Source organism: Pelodiscus sinensis, chromosome 12 (assembly GCF_052426305.1).
Source record: "Pelodiscus sinensis isolate ZL-2025 chromosome 12, ASM5242630v1, whole genome shotgun sequence".
NCBI classification, from domain to species: domain Eukaryota; kingdom Metazoa; phylum Chordata; order Testudines; family Trionychidae; genus Pelodiscus; species Pelodiscus sinensis.
In genome coordinates, this window is record NC_143063.1 from 46858314 (window position 1) to 46876132 (window position 17819).

General features: G+C 40.2%; 1 protein-coding gene across 3 annotated transcripts in view; it reads left to right on the forward strand.

Moving 5' to 3' along the window:
* BANP (BTG3 associated nuclear protein) overlaps nucleotides 1–17819 on the forward strand; it is a 278499-nt gene that overhangs the window by 34111 nt on the left and 226569 nt on the right. For 2 of the 3 annotated variants that reach the window (XR_016350523.1, XM_075939923.2), the window contains exons 2-4: nucleotides 2859–3012; nucleotides 7488–7582; nucleotides 10117–10316. Coding sequence is in view for 2 of the 3 variants with exons in the window: in XM_075939923.2 (XP_075796038.1) it covers nucleotides 2943–3012; nucleotides 7488–7582; nucleotides 10117–10316 (365 nt within the window). In the remaining variant the exon portion in view is untranslated. The other variant, XM_089781542.1, reaches the window with a different exon arrangement.

The window sequence follows — 17819 nt, forward strand, 5'->3', positions numbered from 1 at the left end:
TGAAAAGATAGTTGGACGCAGGCAGTATATCCGCCTTGGCCTGTCTGTGTTTTGCTGTTCCCTATGGCCCTGCTGAGGTACTTTTCTCATCATGGTAACATATCTTCCCATGTTGGTTTTCTAATCCTACTAAGCCATGATGCTGTTGGGACACTTTAAGTGCCCATGTCTTGGGGAAGAGACACTAGCGTTGATCTTCCGTTTAGAGAAGACATAGCCTAAGTCTAGGGCAGCAGACTTGTGTTGTGCTATGCCTAGAGAATGCAAAAATGGCATATTTGTAAAATACTGTTTCATCTTAACTGTGGCCAGTTGCCCATGTAAAATGCCTGATTTATTGAAAATATTTTTTAAAAATGAAAATTAATGTTATGAAGAAATTGTCATATATATAGAATGCCATTTTATTAATTCCCATATCTTGGCTGCTTTAATCCTTCTATTCATTTGCTGCTAAAAGACATCTGTCCAAGCTAGGATAAAGTGAGGATTTTGTGCCTGGATTTTTTTTTAAATATATGCCAATATTTCAACAGAACATGACACAAGCGGCAGGGATTGGAGAAAGGAGGTCAAAACGGGAAATTGTTTTCCACTTGCACTAAGGGAGGGCTTAAATAACAAAACTAGTTTAAAGTTAGAACAAATGGATTTTGGAAGAGAAAAATGTATGCATGTGTATTGACCTATACTGAATTTAAACAAGTGAGTTACAGATCCCCTGAAAGTGATTTATAATATGCTGAAGTATTCAGAAGTAGAACAGCACAGCTGGGCAAGGTTAAAATGAACCATATGAAATATCACGATAGTCTAGTGTTTTAAATAAGATTTTTTTTTAAATCAAGATTTGACACAGTTTGCCCCTTTTTTAGTGTGTGGATTGAAAGATGTATCCCTTCAAATTAAGGGAAGAGTCCTGAATAGTACCTGCAGTTAGTGACATTATGAAACAGGATTTCTAGCACAGCTGTTTTATTATGTTAAGACTGGCCAGTTCCCAGAACTTCTGAGAAAAATGGCAAATTTAACTTGCCAAAATGGCATCCACATGCACTAACCCATTACCAGGTTTCTTGGGCACCTTGCCATAGTCTATGCAATCCTAGCAGTTTTCATCGTGTTCAGAATTTCAAATGAATCAATATTGGCAGCAACATCATTTTGAGTAAACAACTCTGATACTGTGTGTATTCTCATTCAAAAGATATAGGCTTTTCTAATGAGTGGCTGCTGCAGAGGCCAATCTCAGAAGTCTTTGGTAACACTATTATATTTTTTCAAAACTGCACTCCACCTGCCTAATTTAATTGCTTTCATGTGTTAAAGTGGAAGAAGGAAAGAGGAAAATGTTTATGCATAGTTGGATCTGATTCAGTGTCAAAGTTAAGGGATAAATATACAGTTTCCATTGGTAAGCCTCAAATTATCCTGCTAGTATTCTTTGCTCCAGATATTAAAAAAGACTGGTCTCCTGGCACACATTGTTCATCCTTCTATAGCTGTGGGAAAATATATACGTGGATTGTTCCTCTGATTTTAATTCAACTTTAGAAGCTGAAGATTTTCCTTAATATGGGTACCAAAGTCATAGAATCAGAATACTAGGACTGGAAGGGACCTCGAGAGGTCATCGAGTCCAGTCCCCTGGCAGGACCAAATACTGTCTAGACCATCCCTGATAGTCCTCTGATAGAATTCTGCAGGAGCAGGGCTGAGAAATACTTGGCTTTAGAGTCAAGACCATGTGTTGAAAATAGAATTAAGCTTTATCAGAGCTGAGCAATAGAAACACCAGACAGAGACTGGAGCCAAGAATGTTAAAAAAAATTTAAATTTTGTTTAAATAAGCAGCAGAGAAGTCCCTAATCTCATTGTATGCTAACCAAGTCTTTTACAGATCCCATCGGAATATCACACTTGTAGGGACAATGTCTACATATATGTTTGTACAGTGGGAGTGCAATCCTGGTTTGGATCTTTGGGAGTTAATGCAATATAAATATTAAATAATTTACCTGTAAATGAAAAGAAGTCACAATTTAAGAATGTTATTTCCTTAGTAAAGAGGCCAAGTGTCTTATACATTTATAGAAAAAAGAAAAAACATATTTAAAAGAAAACAGAAACACTTTATATGTATTTAATGTTGTTGGTGAATAGCATTGAAGTGCCCAACTAGGGAGTCAAAAAACTGTCTTTATTCACTAGGCCTGCTGACAGGAGAGGGGGGGATGGGTGAGGGGATGAGTGATTCAAAAGGGCTGGTGCCCCAGGCCCTTTAAATTGCTATGTGACTCACTCTGGACAGCTCTATGGGGTGTGTGTGTGCACTGTGCTCCGGGCTGTGGGAGGCTTGGCGTGGTATGCTCACTGCCCTGGCCAGGGTCCTGCGCCTTCAGGGAGCCCGATGTCGGCCCCCCTCCATCTTGCCCAGAGACCCAGAGTGGCTCTTAGCTTCCCTGTTATTCATAGAAGAGGTACAGCACCTGAAAGAGTATAGGTCAAGCTATCCTCACAGATCCAGATAAGACCAATTCAAAAGTGATAAGTGTATTTCAGCCTTGATTCTTTTTGGAAAAGCTACCAAACAAAGTGGCCATTAATGGCATAGTAGTTTCTGTGATGTGGACACCTGTCTACTAGAAACTGGACCAAAATTATATCTGTTTCACAAGGAACACTGAATATTAAGTAGCCATAAGCAAAGCCAATCTGGGTTTGAACCAGTAACCCAAAGGTGAAAGGCACTGATTTTCTCACTATCAATCCTCTGAGTGTCAGCTCCTTTTAAAGAACACAAATAAAGTATTAATTTACTCTGTGTGTTAACATTCTCTTTTGCTGCTGTTTTTCAGGGCTGCATGAAGTGACAGACCTCTTAAGAGTGTGAATTTGGGGCCTTCTGTGGTATCTGAGCGGATATTGTTGCCTGATTCTGAATGATGTCAGAACAGGATTTGGCAGATGTGGTTCAGATTGCAGTGGAAGACTTGAACCCAGTTCATCCAGGTACAGTAGGGGTAGCAGTGACACAAGGAAGAGCAGTGAAATATTACCTTCTAAACAGGGAATAAAAATCACTATTGGGCTCCTTTTACTAATTCAAAATGGCACAAACGTTTCCTAGAGAAAGTATTTCTGCCTTTAAAAATGAATTTGCTAACAATACGTGCCAGTAACTTTATCAAGATGGCCTGAATTTTCCTACTGGAACAATTTTTTAAAAACATTTTGCATTTAACATCTTTAAAAGTAGAGGGTTATATTCTTTCCCTATTCTGCATATGGAAGTAGTTTTATGCAAATAAATAAATAAATAAAAATTAGGGTTAAACATTTCTTCTTGCTGAACATCTTTCTCAGGGTTTTTCCAAATAAAATTGCTACCCAACAATTATGAACCCTAGCTTTGTACTTAGTATTCAGTATTTCCTCATGTATATGTCTGAAATTATTTGCATTGTACCAAAGTGATAACAGGTTGAAATCACCTCCAAAAGCATTGTGATTTACATTATCCTTGAGAGTTTATTAAGGGAAAATGTCAATATTGGATGCTAGTTATTGTTCTCAATCCATATATTGCTCCATTTAGAGATAGTGGATCTTCATCAAGGGCGAAGAACCTTTTTTCTATCAGGAGCCATAGAAAAAAAATCAATTTCGGGCCATACATGGAGGCTCAGTGGGGTGAGCTGGCGCTTATGACTCCAGCCCCCTGGGGGTGTGGAGGCACAGGGTGGGGTCAGAGATGAGGGGTTCATGGAGTAGGAGGGGGCTTGCAGGAGGAAGCAGAAGTTGGAGTTCAGAAGGGGATGAAGGCTCCAGGGCCTGGGGTGAAGCTGGAGGTTAGTAGTAGTTTGGGGTGCACAAAGGGGCTTTGGGCTGGGGCCAAGATTTAGAATGTGAGAGTGGCCTGGGGCAAGCAGTTGGGGTGTGGGGGCTGGGAGAGAGTTAGGATTCAGGAGGGTGTTCTGACCTGGGGGAGGGTATTGGGGTGTGGGCTTCCAACATGGGCCGGGGAGTGCTCACCTCAGGGAGATCCCAGTTGGTGGTGCAGCAGGGCTAAAGCAGATTCAAGAAAATCTAGAGTGAGTGATCACGAAAACATATTGGTACATCAGTATTTTTTGATGAAGTTTAAAAAAAATAGAAGATGTGTAGTATACAAATATAACTTATATAGTAGTGATTATCTGATAGTATTAGAGTTCATATGCTGTAAAATGCTATATACAGTAAAACAGTCTTGGGCAAAATATGGCCCGTGGGCTGAATCTGGCCCACCATGCCACTGGATCCAGCCTACGGATGCTCGAGAAGCCCCAGGCAGGCTCCTTACTTGCCTTGCTCCACCCACACACCACTCAGAAATGGGGTTGCGGGGCGGTTTTTCTTTTAAAACTGTGAGTCTGGAGGGGAGGGGGGGAAAGCTTTAGGACCTGCTCCCATCCTCAGCACAATCGCATTGGCAGGTTTCTGGCCAGAAACAGATCAACGGGAGCTGCCTGTTTCAATAACAGGCAGCCATGAAGCACAAGACTGCAGCCTGTGCAGTGGTAGGACAGGCAGCAGTGTTCCCACTAAACTGTCCGACAGCACAACTTCACAGGTGATTAATCAACTCTGCCCAGTCAGAGGCTTCCTGCACCTGTGAAGCTGTGTTGCCTTGCAGCTTAGAGGGAACACTGACAGGCAGGGAGGCTGATTCAGGAATGGCTGCTTGCTGGTAAGTCTCTTGGTCAGAGCTTGTCTCTGGCACCCCGGTCCCTCCCTTCCCCAACCTTCTGCCCCTCCCACTCCATATACCCAAATCCTCTGGCTCCTCCAGTACACATATCCCCTCTCAGATCCAGCACCCCAATCTCCTGCCCCATATCAGTCCCCTCCTGCCCTAACTCACAACCCAAATCCCTGTACCCCCTCCTGTACCCCAATTCCCTGCCATAGGTCACAATCAAACCCCCTACACCCCAGTCCAGTGTCCCTGGTCACAACTGCCTCTTTTACCCAAACTCCCTTCCTTATCCGAAGCACCCTTCTGCACCTAACCTCCATCCCAGACTCCACACTTCCTCCATTAATATCATGGAAGAGTGCGGCCCTCGACCACTTTCCAAATTCTTGGAGTGGTCCTCCTGTCAAAAATTATTTCCTACCCCATCATTAAAAGGATCGGGAACATGTTTGAAGTGTTTTGACTAAACATGGCTTTATATCAACAACACGAGGAAATTCACAGCTGACTATAGATCTTAAGAAGATTAAAAATTTATTTCTCAAAAAAAGGCTATAAATCCTATAGAAATAATAGAAACATATGCTTGGAAAGGACTTCAAAGGACTCTGCTCTGAGGCAGGACCAGGTATAGCTGACATGTGTTTGTCTCTCCAGTTCTTAAAAACCTCCAGTGATGTGGATTCCACAGTCTCACTTAGAATCTTATTCAGAATTTATACTTAGAAAGTTTTTCCAAGTATCTAGTTTAATCTCCCTTGCTGCACAGTAAGTCCATTCCACTTATTCTGTCTTCAGTGGACATGGAAATCAGTTGATCACCATCCTCTTTATAACAATATGGTATTGGCTTTTTTTAGCTGCATCGCATTTTAGAGTTATATTCAATTTGTGATACACTATAAACCCCGGATCACTTTCAGCATTACTACTGTCTAGCTAGTTATTCCTCATTTTGTAGTTGTGCATTTGATTTTTTTCCTTCCCAAGTGTAGCACATTGCACCCGTCTTTATTGAATTTCATCTTTTTGAATTTAGATCAATTCTCCAATGTGTCAAAGTCCTTTTCAATTCTAATCCTGTCCTCCAAGATTCTGGTAATCTCTCCCATCTTGGTGTCATCTGCAACTTTTATAAATATACTCTCCACTCCATTATCTAAGTCATTAATGAAAATATTGACTAGTATAGGGCTACTCAACTTTGGAAGCCGCAGGGGCCACAGTGATACTCACAGCACATGCTGAGGGCCATAACTTAAGTATTGGTTGCGTGTACATGCGAATATATATGCAAATAGCTTCTTTAGCACTGATGGGCATGAATACAAAGATTAAGGCAAGACTACACAACATGCAGGCCCCATTTAAGTCAGTTCTGTTGATATTAATAAAATGCAATATTGACCCAATTTCTGCCCATATGACAGTACTTTTAATGAGCAATGACAGTTCAAGAATTTAACTACTAAAACACATATCAACAGAAGAACATTATATTGATTACTTTTTTGTTTTGGCTTCACAACAGTCCAGGAATTTAACTAGAATCCCAGCAGAGCTGACATCCTCACTCAGGAGTCTGTTGCACCATGCGGGACAGAGGCAGGGCCGCTCTGCCGCAGCGCTGGATCCATACGTGGCCACTATGAGCCAGTCATCACCTCTTAGGCTTTGCCCACAAGGCTAAGCAGCCAGCACTTCCTACAGTGCCCTGGTTCTCCTGGAACCTCCAACCTGGGGGCTAGAAACGCTGATACCCTGTACCTGTCTGTTCCAGCCAGCCCATCCACTTGCATCTTTCGATGCTCATCTTGCCTTGGAGATGCCTCACCATTATGGAGTGTGTTCCCAGTGGAGTGCATGTTCAATGGATCCCATCAGTGGGCCGCATGTTGAGCCCAGCCTAAACCCAACTGCACTGCGGGCTACAAACAAACAGGCCGCAAGCTGCATGCGGTCCACGGGGTGTGTGTTGAGTAGTCCTGGATTAGTACTAGACCGAGGACTGATTTCTGCGGGACCCCCTAAATAACTCTTCCCTAGTTTGACAGTGCACCATCAATAGTTGCTCTTGGAGTTTGGTCTTTCAACCAATTTAATCTAGAACACATTTTCCTTGTTTGCTTATGAGGATGTCATGAGGTACTGTGCCAAAAGCCTACTAAAATCAACAAATATAATGACTTCACTCTACATTTCAGTGTTGCACTTTGAGTATGCCATTAGAATTATTTCATAGTTTCCTCTACTATTGAGAAGATTTTCTCCATTCAAATATACTACCAGTACTGCAGTAGTTTCTCCCCCTTGAGATAAACTCATGCTTATTTTTTCTAGACATTCTACATGAGATATTTAAGAAGCAAATATGCAACACATCATTCTTAAGTTGTATGTGGACATATAATACATGTATAGTGTGGGATATTTTCATTAGTCCTGGTGATATATTTTAGTACTTAGCACTGGCATTGTTTCAGAGAGAAATATGAGAGCATATAATGGATCAAATAATTCAAAGATTCAGTGTTCAAAAGGTGCTTTTCTTATGAAGTGGTACACAGAGCACTTACTCCTCGTTATGTTTTCAAATAAAAAGTGAATAACTGCTCTTATACAGCTAAATCAGGCGAAACTTGTTTTTCTCTGTGATGCTGGATACTTTCAGTAAGTCACGTCAGTGTCTTCATAACTTATTTTGCTCCTAGAATTGTGGTGTGACAATGCTTGCTTTTGCTTTCAGTTGTATTGGAGAATCATGAGGTGACAGATGAAGATGTAGAGCCTGCTCTGAAACGCCAGCGAATAGAAATTAACTGCCAGGATCCTTCTATTAAGGTTGTAGTAATATACTTTTCTGTTGTTCAGAAGATCCGATATATGTAGTTGCTTTTCTTTGGGGAGAAAAGTATATTAAAAGTAGAGGGTAGATAATAAAATATAATCAGTTTATTTAAATTTGAACTGGGGGAGGGATTGTTGCCCTTTCTGCAAATGTTTTAGAACAATTACACGTGAATCTCCATATTCCGGGTGTCCCTAATCTAGGAATAACCGTGGTATGGACCCTGTCAGGCGGAGGAGGCAGCAGCTATATGCACTGATGCCTCCCCTCCACCTGGGGGAATGGCAGAGCAGCGATGCCCTTCCCCTGGGGTTTTTCAGCGGGAAGCGCGGAGCCACATGTTCCTCCGGGAGTGGGGCGCCAGGTAAGCACCCCACACTGTTCTCCTTCATGTCCCGATCCTACAGCGGCCTCCCTGACCGAGTAAATTCTTTAATACAGCATACTCTGTTTCCCAGGGTTTCTAGACTAAAGACATTCAAATACATTATTTTAATTAATTATTGTTTATACTGTAGTGGTACAATGCTCTAGTTCTGGACTGGGACCCCAGTGTACTAGGCAGTATACAAACATAGGGAAAAAAAGGTTCCTCCCTTCAGGGCTTACAATCTAGATGGTGATGTCCATGAGAAAGGAGGAAGAGGAGAAAGGATAGGTGTGTATGAAGAACAACCCTATGTTGAATTTGAGCTGATGGCTAGATATCCTTAAGGAGATCCTAGGCTTTTCTTTCTCAGTTCTAACTTTGACGGAAGGAAACAGTTCTGCAGTAGAGAGGAAATGTCATCATAGAAATGTTAGTTGAATTTATTTTGTGCGGGTGAGATCACCTAGAGATGAGTGCAGAGTGAGAAGAGAAAGGAACAAATACGGAGCTCTGCGAATCTCCCAGTGAAAGCTGTAGAGGGGAATGAGGAAGATCCTCCTAAAGACAGAGTAAAGAAGTTATTAGAGGTAAGAAGAGAACCAGAAGTGGACAGTCACAGAAGCCAGTTGAGGACAAAAATTTTTAAGAAAATGTGCAAGATGTGCTTGGTTGCCAATATCAAAAGCAGCTGTGACATGTCAAGGAGATGAAGATGAAATACAGATTTTTGAGCTTTAACTAGGAATATGTCAGACACTTCGGTGAGGAAAGTTTTAAGACGACAGATGCTGAGAAATGCTTGTTTGTATTAGGAGAGTGAGAGGTGAACATGAAGAATAAGAAAGGGGATGAGAGTAGGGATGAAGATGATCATGAGATAGGATGGATTAGGTCATTGGGATTAGAGGAGAGCAAATGAGAACCTTCTGCCTCCCTGACAGGAGAAAAGTATGGGAGAATGTAGGAGAGGAAAGGAAGGTAAGCTTTGGGGAGCGGTTAAGTCTCATCAGATGTTGTTAATTTTCTTTTGGAAGCAATTGGTGAGATCCTGTGTGTTTTATTCATAGTTAGCACAAACACCCATATGTTCACAACTGGACAACTGCTAAATATCTTAGCCAAATCAGCTGTGTTATCTTTTAAAAGTACTTTAATAATAGTTTCTCTGGGTCAGTCCACCCATATTTGACTTGATTCCCTGTTCTCATAGACCTTCCCCACCTCTCTCACATATGTTTCTTATTGATAGTTTGCGTTGATCGTGTTTCAGTCTTGAGTACCAACAAACATGTAGGTGGAATTCTGCTGCCACACAGGCAAATATTGTCTTACTGTTTTAAGATTACCCTAGAAGCTGTGAAGATCAGACAAGGCTTCCTAAATTAAGAGTACAAGCTGGCCAGCAGTATTAGCAACAATTCTGTATTGCTCATTTTATGCAATGTTTTCTGCGAGCTTGGCTCACTGTGTAAGTTTAATTTTAGACAGAAGCCACTAGGTGGCATGCTGGCTGTTTCTTAAAATCAAGTCCAGGAATATATATTATCACCATTCAATTGCGCAATTTCCTCCAAAAAAGTCTTGCAACAGTTTGTCTTTAAAAAATAGATATATTTGCATAGGAAAACAGATCTTATTTCTATCTTTGCATATGTCCAAGTAAGCGGTTTGATATAGAATGGAAGTGAGCTGTGCTTGTTGCTTTTGAGGTTATGTTATTTCTTTGAATGTAATGATATGATCATTTTACACGTTTGTAAACAGTTGGTTTTATCTTTTTGGGGAGATCTTATCCATGCGTGTGTTCATGTATGTTATAATCTTATTTATGCATGACAGAGCGAGATGTTTTGACCTGTCATCTTAATTTTTGTTGTGGCAAGTTAAATCCTGTTAATAAGATGATTAGATACACATTTTTTTCAGTTTGGATGCTGTTAGCTTCTAAATGAAGAATTAAAGGAAGTCTGTGAATGGTAATAATATTGCTGGATTTAATCAGTTTTAATGATGGTCAAATTTTGTGACTAGAAGGACTAATAGTGTTCCTTGAATTGTTTGCCAATCATATTTAGGTGACTCTTGCGATACGTATGTTCCTGAATATAAATTTATAAGCTTCTAAAAATGTCTTTTTTTACCTTCTCTCCTCCTCAGTCGTTCTTGTATTCCATTAATCAAACAATATGCCTACGACTGGATAGTATTGAGGCAAAGCTGCTGGCACTAGAGGCTACCTGCAAATCATTGGAAGAGAAACTGGACCTTGTCATGAACAAACAACATAGCCCTATCCAAGTTCCCATGGTGGCAGGTTCTCCTCTTGGTGCTACACAGACGTGCAATAAAGTGAGATGGTAAGAAAAGAACAGGCCTGTCATCTATATACTAATGTACTTTTTCCCAAATCTATCTTCCCTAGTAGTACCAAGCTACGAATCTTTATGCATATCTTTCAGGACCTTGGTATGTGAGTTAGAATGTAGAATTAATTCACCTTGAAGGCAATTGCTTTGTGATGTTACTTCTAGTTAGACTGAGACTAAACATATCCTCTTAGTCCATGGATGGTTTGAAACTATTCCCACATTTCGATTTGATTTAAACCAGACTGATTCATCCTTCTTTTGGAAAAGTCACAACAAATATTAGATGTGTTTTTTAAGCTTGTCTTTATTTTATGTTAACATTTCTAGTTAATGTTTTCATTGATTCCTTATGCCATATCATTCTAATCACTTCTCATTTTACCTTTATCTACTATAGATTAAACAGAATTACTTAGTTGTATGTGCCTGTTCCCTAAAAATTCTCAGTAGAATAATATCTAGCATTTATTTCTCAGGTAGAATCATAGAAGTCAGAGACAAAAAATACCTATTTAATCATCTGATCCATTTCACTGCACCTACACACTTGATCTACAGTACATTTACTTGCCCATTGTCCCGTATGGTTTTAAACGTCTCAAGGATTGGTAGTCCACCCCTTCAGTTGGAGGATTTGTCCAGTCTAATAAATTTGATTGTCATAGGGTTTTGTGTAATGATGAGTCTATTTTTTCCCCATTTGTAATATCATTAAGTTTTTCCTAGGTCTGATCCCATAAATAATTTGACCTAAATAATTAATCTCTATCTTTGTTTACATCTTTGTAATATTTATACAGTGATTTCACAGCCCATATCCTCCTTGGCTAATTTGTAACCAAAATACACATATTTAATTTTGCTTTCATAATTCAGTTTTTCCAGCCTTGGATCTTTTTCAATACTCTTCTCTGAATTCTGACTATTTTCTGAATATTTTTCTGACCTGTAGTGCTCAGAAATAAACACACTATTCCAGGTGCAAGGAAACCTCATATAAAAAAGTCATCTCCTTACTTTAGACTGTGAAGTCCAGGAATGTACAGGTTAAAAAAAGAACTTTGTCCTTCTTTTACTACCATGTTGAACTGCAAATATCAGTCTAATTTGCTAGCCGCTGGTTTCCCTTCAGCATGATTAGTTTATAAGTGCATATGTGTTTCCGGTTATATTTCCTGCAAAGTATACATTTTCATTTTTGCATTTTTGTCCTGAGTGTTGTTTGCTGCTAACCTCAGTTTAGTAATGGAATTTCATTAATGTGCTGTTTACACTAGGGATTTTAAAATGAGATTAATTTACAAATTGAGTAGTAGGTAGAATTTTTATCGACAACTCGATTAGTCAATAGGCAGCTGGGTCAGTCCCGGCTCGCACTGGGTCCAAGATGAAACCCTGCTGCAGCTCTGCAATTTAAAAGGCAGTAAGAGCTGGGCTGCCCGCCCAGCTGGCAGCAGCTCCTGTACAATGGGAGGGAGGTCCCCAACGGGGAGTTGGGACCCCCTGCACACAGGCGCTGCTGCCACGAAGCAGCCCTTGACCCCCAAGGGGACAGGGCAGGCAGCACCACAGAGATGGTGCTGGGGAAACAGGCTTTTAAGCCGGCTTCCCCCAGCACCGGCTCCTGCTTCCCTCCCCACTTGCTGCCTCTGATACAGAGGCAGCAAAGGGGGGTGGGGAACGCTAGTAGTTGACTAGTTCACTACTCCCTATGGGTATGTCTATACTTCCACTCTGTTTCGAGAGAGGGATGCAAATGAAGACATTTGAAATTGCAAATGAAGTTGGGATTTAAATATCCCGCACTTCATTTACATATTCACGTTATAGTACTATTTCGAAATAGCGCTATTTTGAAATAACAGACCCTGTTAAGATGCGGAACCTTATTCCTCATACAATGAGGTTTACAGTTATTTCGAGAGAAGGGTTTTCTCTCGAAATAACCGCATCTTAACAGCATCTGTTATTTCGAAATAGTGCTATTTTGAAATAGCACCATAATGCGAATATGCAAATGAAGCGCGGGATATTTAAATCCCCACTTCATTTGCAATTTTGAATGTCTTCATTTGCATCCCTGTCTCGAAAGAGGGTGCAAGTGTAGATGTACCCTTACATCCCTAGTTTACACCCTCTCAGTTCATTAATGAAGCTGCTAACCCAGACTGGATCTAATACTAATATCTTTTAAAAAAAATGGATTCTGATATTTTATGGTTAGAGGGAATCAATATGATCATGTGATTATTCTTACTGCATAATACAAGCCATAGAACTTTGCTCAGTAATTCCTGCATTGAGTCTAATAACTTGTGGTGGAAGTAAAATCTATATTTTAGGAAGATATCCCATCTTGATTTAAAGACTTCAGAGGATGGATGTTCCTTGGTAAACTGTTTCAGTAGTTCAGATGTATATTTATTTCTAGTTTGAATTTGTCTAGCTTCTACTTCAGTCTACTGCTTAGTGGTGTGCTGGTCACACACACATCAAGTGACTTTTTTGGGAGCTGGTGAGTGCCCAGTACTTTTTTTAAAACAGACTGCTATATAAGTACTTACATGTGAAATTTAGATTCTAACTTTAGTCTCCTTTTTAAAAAAAATCGGCCTCTGCTGCTTTACTAGTGATGCATATTCATGGAGGATCCATAATTGTCAGGATTTACTCTTTCTTTGAAACTGGTATCTTCATAATTGTCTATGATCTTAAGAAATCAATATCAGCAATAGCTACTTCTCTTATAATTAGATTGTTGACTTTTATGGTAGATGCTGAAATGTTGAATTGAAAACATTCGTATTCCTTAACCTACTCTTTATCTTCCTTTCCTAATATTCCCACTATTGTATAGATAGATTTTTGTTAAATGTAGATTTTTTTAGAAAGGAATTCAGGGTCCCGTATATAATCTAAAACTGACCCCTTTATTAATGGTCTGTATGCACAAAATGTGCCTTTAAAAGATTTATTCTCGAGTGTGTGACTTGGTCAGGAACCTGTTAATGGATACCCAGTAAGCACTGTCTTTCATCCGTTTGTTTTTCTTGTCATACTGTTTTAATTCTGTAGTGGATTTAGTGCTCAACCTGTTGCTGTGTTCTCTCTTTGAAGCTATGCCTGCCTGCTGTAGACATTCTTATGAACCTTAGAGTTAATCCTTCACTTTACGATTTAAACGTTTTGTTGCTGTTTTTCTGAGTCTGAAAACATTTTAAGTGATGAGGCTACTCCTACCCTGCTTCACATATACTTTTCAGAATTATAACTGAACTAAATGCTCTTTTAATATCTGTGCATTTGTTAAATACCAGAGAACATGGGTTCCCCATCCAGTTATTCTATTAGTAGGTGGCTAACTAAAGGCTAATAGTTTATTCACTGCACAAGGGGAAGAGATTCTTGGTTGTAGCCGTGTCTGTGTGTGTTTAAAGTATTCAGTTTGTGCTTTTTCTGTTTTGCAGAATTACTTTTGATCTTTGATTTTAATTAAAGATCTTTAGCATGATACCCAACAAACAGCAGCATTCCCTCCATTAATTATTTTAATGAAATATGAGTGACAGGTATAGTACATCAACTTAAAAACATTTCAGAGAGATGGCCATGTTAATCTGCAAAAATGAGTGTCCTGTGACACTTTAACATATTTATTTGGGCATAAGCTTTTGTGGGCAAATATGTAGGTCTTTTCCCCATGAAAGCTTATGCCCAAATAAAAGTCAGTCTTTAAGGTGCCACAGGGCTCCTCGTTATTTAAAAAAGTTTAAAGTTTTTGATGGTAATAAAAAGTGATAGGAATATCTTCAGCTTTGTCAAGAAAACACTGAATTTTCCTGACGTTCAGTTCAATTTCTGTGCCACATAACCAAAAAGAAAAATAGGAGTGTATTCTCAAAGGCTACATGTATTTAACTTATGGATCATTTCTGCTTTATCAAAGCTGCTGGAGAGTAGATGAAAAGCTGTCAGCTAAATACCAGAGGCTCATTCACTTGGAAAACATCCAGATCTGGTTCTGAGCCAGCATAGCTGGCTCAGTTTCACTGTGATAAGATGTATCACTAAATTCCTTATCTTTCGTCTTATAGAAACTGGTTCCACTTGTTGATTATTTCTAATTAAAAACCTTCATTGACTCTTCTGTTGTAGGGCTCTCCCTTTATGTTCTCCCCTCTTCCTCTTTAAAACACAGATGACGGTGGAGAGCTGCCAACTTCAGTTGGTATTTCAGACACAGATTTTCAGATTCTACACCTGAATGAGATCCTTCAACCCCTTTCTCCTCCTGCCATTACAGTAATGCTAGTTCTACTATTGTAATAAAACCGTTGTGTGCAGATAGCAGAGGCATGTCAACCAGATGGTGTTACACTTTACAACAGTGTCTTATTTGTCTGCCAGCAATGCAGACTTTCCCTTTTTTTCAGTACATTCTCTAAGGTTGCGATATCCCCCCAAACAACTTTGAATGTTGTTTATGTTTTGTTTGATGATTAACGGCTTGTATTAATGACACACAGATTTGCCATAATTGAGGGTTCATTTATTACAATACTATACACAGGAGAGTGTATAAATTATAAATTCACACATCAGTTTGTTTACTCGTATGTTTAGCTATTTTTTAAAAATTTGTTATATAAATCTGTTCCCTAAGGTATGTTGGTTTCAGGTGTGTCTTGTCTAGGACATCTTGTAATGAGAACAAGGTGACTGGGGTGCAGGCTTGCTAGGTGTCCATTTTTTTGACAGGAACACCCAGTTGATAAGGAATACTGGCCGCTCCATTAAAAGTCCAGACAGCAGCATAGCAGGGTCCTAGCGCTAAAGCACATTCTCTATCTTCCCAGGCTCTGCAGGGCACATTCCCTATCTTCCCTGGCTCTGCAGGGCTTGTAGAAGTGGCCATTAGGTTTTTTGTTGCCTCTAGGCTCAGAAAAGCTTTGTGTACTGCTGCTGCCCTGAATGCCACCCCTGCAGCTCCGATTGGCTGGGAACTGCAAACAATTGGAGCCGTGGGGGTGGTACCTATGGTTGTGTGCGGCACCTTCCTGTGGTAGGGGGCATAGAGACCTGGTGGCTATTTCCTGGCAGCTGTGGTAAGTGCTGCTGGGACCCTGCATCTCAACCCCCTAACCTAGCCCTTTCTGCACCATATCCTTCATCCCTGGCCCCAACCTGGAGTCCTCACCTCAGTGGGGCAACTTAGGTGGGCCCTGCCTTTGGATGGGTGGGCAAAGATGAGGGGGAGTAGGATGGATTGGGGCAGTCTCCTACCAACTGCAGCTGGTCTTGTGGAGGTGATGGATGCTCTGATGAGGGCCCCTCAGTCAGCACCCAGCTCCAGGAGAGGTGCCTCTCCCCAGTAGCTGCAGTTCCTGTCCCACTTCATTGACTCCCCGGCTGGGTGTAGTGGGAACAGTGTTCATGCCCTGACACCCCTACCCCTGTCCCAGCAGGAGTGCCACTCGGACTGGGAGAGCAGGTCAAGTGCTGGGGCTGGAGAAGAGCTGAGGCCAGGGGGATGGGAGGATTTAAAGTAGGTGAGCTATGGCTCTGGCAGCCTTATGTCCTGTGACTGGGCTCCTATCTCATCCCTCTCCCATACCCCAGCCTCTTGCCCCAGCACGGTGAAGGTGAGTAAGGGTGGGAAAAAGTGAGCGACAGAGGCAGGGGGATATACTGAGCAGGGGTAGGGGCCTCAGAAAAGGAGTGTGGGGTATGAGCAGGGTCTCGGGGAAGAAGTGGGCAGAGGTTAGAGTAGGATGTTCAGTTATGTGCTGTTACAAAGTTGGCAACCCCATTTGGACACAAGCTGGGTTTTTTTTTTCCTGAGTCACCTTGTGCTGGGGTCTGACATTTGTAGTAAAGCAGCAGAGTTCATTCAGGCCATCCTATGATTTGGAATGCCATACTACACACACAAGGCTTGTTTATATGATTAAGTGATGTAGTGTAATCTGGCTATGCAACTGATGTTTTATAGAGCCTAGAGTCTCATTTATGTAAAAATTGGCAGCTCGAAGCTCATCTTTCTGTTGTTTTCTCTGGTAAGCTTAACATGTTGATTTAATAGGATAACTCATGCTTTCCTCCTTTTTTTTTAAAAAAAAAAAAAACAAACCCAATGTGTATCTTTCAAGTTTTAAAAATTTTCATTAGAGAAATTATGCAGAATTTTCAAGGAGATTTGCAATAAATCACAGAACTCCCTCCATTATTAGCTTTCAAGCAGAAATTTGTTGTATTCAGAATCTGAATCTGATTTCTATCTTGATTAAGCATAGGATAAATGATATATCAGGGTAGAACTTTTCTAACATTCTTTCTTGGTTTTATTTTTTGTTTTGTTTTGCTTTTCTTGAAGACTTGCTGACACCTCTTGGGAAAACTACAAAATACTGAAAAATGACTCTTTCACGTGGGGGGTTGTGTTTTCACAAAATGCATTGGAGTCTTGATCTCTGAGCTGCTCTGCTCCCGTTAACTCCTCCATGATGTCATGAAACGTTATGACACACCAACTTACTGCAATAGAGATGGATTTGATGTTACTCTAAAAGATTATAATTTTGGGTAGCAAACAAGCCGCATGAACAGGTGGAGTGTTGGGAAACAAAAAAACTCAATCTTCAGAACATAGTAGGAAGGAGCAGATAAAGAAGTCACAGGAAATCTGACACACAAGAGGAATTCTTTCTAAGCAGAATGTTATAGATTTTTCCTTGAGATGTCGGTAGTTTTTTTTTTTTTTAAAGGAACTTAAAGACAGTAAATAAATATAAATAAGGCTTGCAATCATTAAGTTAATAAAAAACTTAAAATGTTGTCTTAATGCATAGTGACTGCTGTTTAAAAATGTGTGGCTTTCAACCTTATCTATGAAGCCCAGATTGTGGTTCCATAATATTGCTGTTAATATGAATTAAACCCTTATTTTTTCAAAATTAGTGGAATGAAAGGAGATGTTCTCAGGCTGTATACAGAAATGTGTTTAACTGTATAGAGCCATAAAATAGCCAAGAACAGTAGTACAGTCATGTAATAAATATCTTACTAGGATAATGTGTATTGTTTTGATGGTTTGTGTCTTGTCCTGTCTGATGTCATTCTGCCTTACCGATGGCACAATCTCACTCACACTGTCCAGAATCTGCGTGGCTCTGTGCCTCTGCCTTCATGATTTTTTGGCCATCAGCAATCTCTTACTTTTGAGGTAACATGCAACCGAAACTCTTAGTAACTCCCATAAGATTACTTGAGAATGCAAGATAGTTCCTTTTATTTGCTGCAGTGCGACACTTGGTATCACGTAAATGCAACCTCAAACAGAAAGCTGTAAACTTCTAACATGTTCAGGCGGAAGAGAGGTGGTTCATAGATTTACTCATTTAAATATATGGACTCGATAGTGCAATGAAATTCATGTTTGTATGTCTTTTTAAACATTTTCTCTGGAAAAATTCAACCTAAGATTTTTTTGTT